Source organism: Benincasa hispida, chromosome 10 (genome assembly GCF_027475165.1).
Source record: "Benincasa hispida cultivar pf3 chromosome 10, pf3_genome.v1.1, whole genome shotgun sequence".
Lineage (NCBI taxonomy): Eukaryota > Viridiplantae > Streptophyta > Magnoliopsida > Cucurbitales > Cucurbitaceae > Benincasa > Benincasa hispida.
In genome coordinates, this window is record NC_143487.1 from 48,750,220 (window position 1) to 48,758,245 (window position 8,026).

The 8,026-nt window shown below is 32.9% G+C and overlaps 1 protein-coding gene and 1 pseudogene across 1 annotated transcript; both read right to left on the reverse strand.

Moving 5' to 3' along the window:
* Nucleotides 1-3,871: 3,871 nt before the first annotated feature.
* LOC120087899 (auxin-responsive protein SAUR23 pseudogene) lies at nucleotides 3,872-4,528 on the reverse strand (annotated as a pseudogene).
* A 2,579-nt stretch (nucleotides 4,529-7,107) lies between these two features.
* Nucleotides 7,108-7,759, reverse strand: LOC120087900 (auxin-responsive protein SAUR21-like). The gene has a single exon (XM_039044908.2). The coding sequence runs from the start codon at nucleotides 7,598-7,600 to the stop codon at nucleotides 7,307-7,309; it is 294 nt and encodes a 97-aa protein (XP_038900836.1). The 5' UTR covers nucleotides 7,601-7,759; the 3' UTR covers nucleotides 7,108-7,306.
* Nucleotides 7,760-8,026: the final 267 nt, after the last annotated feature.

Below are 8,026 nucleotides of genomic sequence, written 5' to 3' on the forward strand. Positions count from 1 at the left end.
ATTCTCTCTAATAATACTATTCTCCCTCTGGCCCGTGGACGTAGCTAACACACTATCAGTGAATTATGTATTTCTGTGTGTTTATTCTTTCTATGTTTTTTGTATTCTTTAATTGCCGATTACGTAACATGATATATGTTTTCTGTGCAATACTAAAGTGGGCAAGGTGCTTCTCATCTCAACATATAGGTCGGCTTAATCTATAGTGGACCAAATTTGAAAATAATTGTACTTCAACCACTTGATGAAGTAGGTCATCGTCGAAATGTATCTTCGAGTCTTTGTTCTCATCTCCTCTCCTTTTTCCTATAATACACTTTCTCATTCAAGCAGTACATTATACACTTTCCATATCCATTGCAAGGACTCAACTATTCAAAGACAAATTTTAGAGTTTAGACATGGGAATTCGACTATCTTCTCTTCTCTTTAGTGCCAAGAAAATTTTGAAAATGCAGTCTGCTTCTGCACGAGGTTAATCCGGTGTTCCCAAAGGTCATGTTGCAGTATATATACATACATACATACGTACGTACGTACATATATATATATATAGATAGATAGATAGATAGATATATAGATTTATATATCTATATACATATACATATACATATATCTATGTAAATGTATATGTGTGTGTATATATATATGTGTGTGTATTATAATATTGATATCTATTTAGTTTAGTTTAACTTTCTCAATTTTGATTGGCTAACATTCCAAATTTATTGACCTTTTATCTTCTTATTGATAATTCCTTTCAAATTGTCTTTAAAAATCTCGACCATTAATATAACTCCATCAAAATTCTCATAAGTTTACGTTGGGAAAGTTGAAGACCTTTCATATTTCATATTTTTTTATTTATTTTTTCTCAAATTGAAACCCTTTCAGTTCCCATCATAAATATATTATATATGGTAGGTTAGATTCATTTTAAGTTAAATTCTCTCCCTTTCTAAGTCTCTCTCAACTATCAGGGTTTTACCGATATTCTATGTGGCTTCACGAGTCCAAGTTTGATTATCAATTTCTAAATAGAAATCATTTCCTCAACTCAATTTAGCTACTTCCAAGTTTTGGGTTCAAATTATTTTACCTTTTCTTTAAAAAAAAAAAAAATTATTTCATATTATTGATTGTTCAATACCTTAACACATCTAATATTTGTTTATATTTGCATACTTAGAATATCAATATGTCTATTTGGAAATATGAATCTGGATATGAAAAGCTCAAGAAGAAAAAAAGAGTAGAAAAATTTATTGAATCTCAAAAAGGTGTTCTCGATAAATTCATTATTGGAAGTAAAAGTATTAAAACTGATGAAATAATAGAAGAAATGATAGGTATAGACGAATCGAAAGATGAAACAAAAATAGTAGATAATTATATGGTTGAAAATGAAGCATGTAATCAAATAAACTTAATGAAAAAAAAAACTAGAGAGCGGGGAGGAAAATGAAAAAAGAGAAAACAATGATGATACTAAGTAATGATGAGGAGACATGTATGGTACATTCTGAATATAATATATATGATCCAAGAAGATGAACTATGTCAACTATGTCGCAAGAAAGATTAAATGGATCGGTCATATTATCCATTGAAAATAATATATTAATGAACTTAGATTATCAAAATTTAATACACAATTTTCGATCTCAAAAAGCAAGAAAAATAAATTTTAGATAATATTTTCTATATGAAGTTCTCTCTATCAAAATTTTACTTAAGGCTTCATATGATCTCGAGCCTCCCCTATCAACATACAAAATCCATTTCAAAGGAACTGCCTCTTGTTTAGCAACAACAATTGGTTTATCATGCCATTTCAATCCTCATTTATATATATAGAGCCATTCATTAGTTTGGAATGTCTTGCATGGGTTATCTGATGCCCCAAGTGACAAAACATAGTTTCGTTATTTACCATTTTGGTCTTAGGGTTTAAAGTAGTGCGTTATATAAATTCTCTAATTCTACCGGTACCTTTGAATCTATAATCGGATAATTTCTCTCTAATAATAATAAATTGATCTCATATCTTTCCCTCTGCCCCTAGACATAACTAATACACTGTTTGTGAATCACGTAAATCTCTGTGTTGGTTTTCTATTGTTTATGTTTTTATTTTATCTTTTATTGTCGATTTCTTAACAATTAGAATCATTAAATCACCGATTAACCTAAAAACTTAACCTGATGGATGAAGGTAAATTTAATATTATATCAACACTTAGATATGTTAAATCACCAATTGACCCAAAAGCATAAGTTGATGGGTAGTGGTAAATTTAATTATATCAACATCTTAACACTCCTCCTCGCTTGTGGGCTTGAAATTTTGTAGAAGATCCAACAAATGGAAATCAATATTAATTGAGGTGGAAATGACATTACAATGGTTTAAATACAAGACTTCCTACTCTGATACCATGTTAAATCACCAATCAACCCAAAAACTTAAGCTGATGGGTCAAAGACCCAACAAGTGCGGTCTATAAGAACACGAACTCAACATCATTGACTCATAGGCCATTGGTCTATGTTTGGATTTAGGAGGTTGTTAACTGCTTATTAAAGTTGTGCTTAGAGAATAATGCATTCACTTTGGTGGATTGAAACTTTTGCATTGGGACAATCTTGTCCCTCTATGTTCCATTTTAAGCCTTAGTGTTCACTAGATTGCTACTTTTGTAGCTAGGAAGAATCATTCTTCGTCAATGAAGATAAGTTTCTTATAGCTCCCTAGTCTGAGAGAATTTTTAAATATTGTAGGTCCGTTTTATAACCATTTGATTTTTTATTTTTGTTTTTTAAAATTAAACTTATGGACACTACTTCTACCTCCACGTTTCTTACAATGATTTGCATCTTTCTTAAGTAGAATGATTGAATTCTTAACCAAATTCCAAAAACAAAAACAACTTTTTGAAAGCTATTTTTTTTAGTTCTCAAAATTTAGCTTAGTTTTTTAAACCATCGGTGAAAAGTAGATAACAAGAAAAAAAATTTGGAGGTGGAAGTAGTGTCCATAGGCTTAATTTTTAAAAACAAAAACAAAAAACAAAATGGTTACCAAACAGGATCGTAGTTTTCAAACGTTTTGAAATTTGTCAAGAAAATATTATATTCATTGTTGTGGGTGCAAAATTTGGCGATTCACCAATGTCTCAAACAGTGCAACATCTCCAGTTTCTAATAACAAAATTCCCATTTAATAAAAATATGTTTCCCTTGTTTATAGATTATCCTCTTTGTGCTGTTTGTCCTTCTTGTTTCTTTTATTGATTTTTAATTCACTCCTCACTGGATTTTGCATTTTTGAGTATTAGCCTCTTTTCATTTACTTAATAAAAAGTTCCATTTCTTGTTAAAAAAAAAAGTGTTTACCTCAAATCCAAATCCTTCGCTAACCAATTGGAGAGTCTTCGTGAAACTATTTGGTCTTGCTTTTTACTGTCCACAAAAAGATCAGTGTTTCTTGCTGAATAAAATTGTTCCTTTTTCTATACTCTCTCCTTGTATGACAAAACTGGACTTTTCTCCTTCCCAATGAAAGTCCATAACCCATTGATATAATATTAAGTGCTGAAAAAACAGCATGATAGATATAATATTAAAATTTTCATAATCCATTGGTTTAAGTTTTTGGATTGATTGATGATTTAAAACATGCTTTATCGTATGTGATTAGTCCTTGACATGATTTTCCAGAATCAAAAGCTGATTATCATATAAGACGCCAAAGATTTAACTCTAAGCTTATTATCAATGTTTCAGTTGATAAAAATTCTTGGTTGCTTTATGAAAGTATTATATCTCAAATTGTCTTAGTTGCAGAGTTAGCTCTTTACTAGCCTTTGTTTGCAAAATGAAGATCTTAGTTTCACTGCAATTGATATTTTTCATTGATGTACAAGTGGATATGTAATTCTCCACCATTTCAAATCTAACTTCATCTACCATATACAAATTTTACTTTGCAGTAACATTTAACTCAATCTCCTACAGAAAAAGAATGAAAAAAGTTGTCAAAACTGCAAGGAGGATTGCTCTTTGTTCTCAAGCTTTCATGAAGTGTGCAGTCTAGAAGTGACATCAATGAAGGCTTCTTCTTTGCAGGGAATGGTCAAGCCTCCTGTAGGATGGCTGAATCCAAACTCTTCTTCAGCCCTCCTTAGCAAGTCTAAAAATGAAGGATGATTCAAGTAAGATATCGGAACCAAAAACCGCGTCCTCTGAATTTCTCCCACGTATACTGTGATGTGACCTTTAGGAACACTGGATTGAGATCTCCCTGAAATGGACTGTGTTCTGAGAATTTGCTTGACACTAAAGAGAATAGACGGTAGACGAAATCCCATGTCGAAATTGGATCGAACTGAAGGATCAATGAAGAACTTTGAATGATATTTGTACTGTTTGAATGAGAATTTGTGAGAAGATTTCAGTTGGAGATAAGTTGTATATTTGGTATGTATATATAGGAGAAAGGAGGAGAAAGATAAGAACAGAGAATAGAAGATAGGTGTTTAGGACAACCTGCTTCTTCAAATACTCACATGGGTTGCTTAAGTGGTTGAAGTACACTCACTTTCAAATTTGATCAAATTCTTGCTAATATGGACCCACTTGTCCCAATAAATGAAGTCATATTCAAACATTTTTATCTGGCTTAAAAATGTTAGTAGGTATTGAGAATAGGACAATTGAACTGGAATTGAGTTGAAATATTGAACTACTCCAAAAATATGTGGTGTATATCATGATGGATCTTGCATCATCAGCAGAAAATGACATATATGTCTGAAGGATGTTTATAATCTGAAAGATTTGTCATTTAGGTGGTTCTACTTGATGTTTGCTGTTGTGTAATTGCTAAATGGGTGAAGTGGAACACACAAAATTTCATTACCCATCTCATCTCAATCCTCTATTATATCAAGAGCCATAAAGAGCCACTGCTCATTATAAAGACTTCTCTCATGGGCCAAATTCATGGGTTTGGTTTTGGAGACTGTCAGGCTCCTATAATTCTATGTTTCAAGTCACCTTTGTTGCGGCTGTTCAGCCCACTTATTGCACAAGCAAATCTTTATTTTTAAACTTGTATTTTGTGAGTCCAAAATAATGTTGGGTAATATGTTTGGTCCAGTTGGGGCTAATTTTTGGGTTGACCCATCTTGAAAGCCCTAGGTTTTCTTTTTTGTGATAAGTGTATGACCTAAGGAGGAAGAGAGTGAAAAAAGAAGCATAAAATCAGAGAGAGATAGATAACTGTGAAGATAGATAGTTGTGCAGTTCGATTTTTTCAGGCACAGCTTCCACAAAGTTGTTGATTGTCGGAGTTTGAACCGTTGGATCGTGCTGAAATTTGTTCAGTCTGTTCAATACACATAGGGTCTTGTTTGGAACTTGGATGTTTGTTTGGAGCTCTGGTTTGTCTGTAATTGCTGCTAAACAGAACCTGTAAAACTGGATGATTTTTCATTCTTTTTATCTCTAGTGTTGATCTCTTATGTATGAGAGTGTTGGTGGGTAGTGAATCTTTATATGACTAATTTGAGTTCTTTTTCCCTAAACTTTATTATAATAAGAGAAGTTAACAAGGGTAGACTCCTCACAAGTGGTTTTTATTCTTTACATTGAATGGGTTTTTTACTTATAATTTGTGTGTGCTCTTTGCTTTTAGTCTTCCAAAATTTTATGGTTTGTTGCTGTCCATTATTAGTTCATTGTTTGGTGATTATTTGGTGATTAATTGTGGTTTTTGGAGTACAATTGCTTGGTTGATTGTTTAGGAGAAGATCCTAGTGGATTGTTGATATATTATTTGGGTCCTATCAACCTTAGGACACTAATGCTTCTTCTTCCTAAGAATTATGTCTTTTTGTTCTATATGAAACCTAAATGATCCCAGCAAGATTGCTATTTTTTGAGCTTGGAAGCCAATGTACAACATATCAAGGGCCTAGAATTTAGAGAGATGCTATATATAAACCCTTTAATCCCATCAGTGCCTCCTTTGTATCTATATTATTTGATATTCTCCTCTAATAATAAAAGTGCTCTCTCTTTCTGTTTGTAGACGTAGCTAACACACTGCTAGTAGATTACATAAATCTTCGTGTTGATTTTTTTTTGTTCTTATTCTTTGCTTATCGATTTTCGTTTGTCGTAACAATATTGATAAAGGAGTAAATTTACTGTGATCTTCTAGCTTAAGGTGATTTAACACAAGCACTTCGCAATTAACATAAGAAAAAATTTATACGTCATTGTGGATGTTTGTAATACTTATTACTCTGGGAATGCAACAGGTCATGTTATTAGCTCTGGAGCTATCAATTTGCTTCTGCCCTGTATTGCTTTTAGTAGGCTGTAGAGCTTATTGATTGAACTTCAACTTGATTTCAGCTGCCAGATTGAAAGGATCAGCCTAATTCATGATTCAAGTTACATCTTTTTTCACATCAATTATCCTATCTAGGAAGAAACTTTTGTGGTACTTCTTCTATAATGTCTCTGATAATCGATCGTCTTAAGCACATTTTAAAAAGTTTGTTCCTTTTCTGTACTCTCTCCTCTCCTCACATGACAAAAATGGACTTGAATCCACCCTATTGGAAGAGATTTCATCTCTACTTGCAAGGAGTTCAGCCCGGTTAGTAAAATATGGAGAGAAGTGTTATGAAATTGACAAATAAAAATAAGCAAAGAGAATCGACACAGAGTGTTAGCTATGTCCACGAGCGTAGGGAGAGAGCAATTTTATTATTAGAGAGAATCATATTATATATCAGAATCGCCTCTAGAGTTAGAGAGTTAATATATCGCACTTCTCTAAACCCTGGGTCAAAATTGTAAATAACGTAAATATGACAAATACTAATACAACTTAGGTTTAGGGGACATTGCTCCCGAACCCCACCAGGACACATTGCCTGAGACCTCATATTTGGTAATTCAAAGTGCTAGATAACATATTCAAAGTATACCAATAAGAAGAATAAGGAGAAGGAGATGGAACAACAAAAGATAGAGATGTCGTGTGATGAAAGTAAAATTTTGAGGATCTATAAATAGACTCAAGAATAGCTACATAGAAGTTGATTCTGAATTGTTATTGTATATATGTATACACATCTAGTTTTCTTGGTAAACGCTTCTTTACAATGCCACTCATTAACAGGCTAACAATGGAGTATATTCTCTAGCAAGTCAAAAGGCAAGTGAATAGAAAAATTTTGGGGAAAAAAATGGTAAAAAAAATGACAGATTGCCCTTTGTTCTTCACCCTTCAAGATACTTGCAATCTAGAAGTGAGTTCAGTAAAGGCATCTTCTTTGCAAGGAATTGTTAGGCCCCCTTGAGGATGATGGAAGCCAAACTCTTCTTCTGCGTGGCTGAGCAGTTGCTGAAATGACGGATGGTTTAAGTAAGATATCGGAACCACGAACCGTTTCCTTTGAATCAGTCCCACATAAACTGCTACATGCCCTTTTGGAACATCCAAATGGTTTTTGGCAAATCCTGACTGAATCTTCAGGATTTTCTTGGGATGAGGAACCAAAGATAGCAACCGAATTCCCATTTGTTTGAGATGAAAGTTTATGAAAAGATCCAAACTTTTCGATCGGATTGGTTTCGATCCAACAGGAAGAGAAAGTCAATTGAAAATGGTATTTGAAATCTCATATGATGTTTATATTTATAAAGTTTTGAAGAAAGCTTCATGCTGGTGAATGATGCTTGCTTATCCAGTAGCTATAAGTAAGGTATTGGAGTATGGTGGTTGGGTATTTGAGTGGACCCTTCCACATGGTTTTGTCTATTCTACCCTCCACACATAATCTGTGGTTTATATTTGTTTGTATCACAAAATTCTGTTCTGCTGTGGCCAAGTTGTTCCATTCATTACAAACCATTGTGCAAGTAAAGTTGTTAACACAGTGGATTAAATGAATCAAGATAGAATGTATCACACTGAAAATGGAAGTATAAAATATCCTTGTTTGGC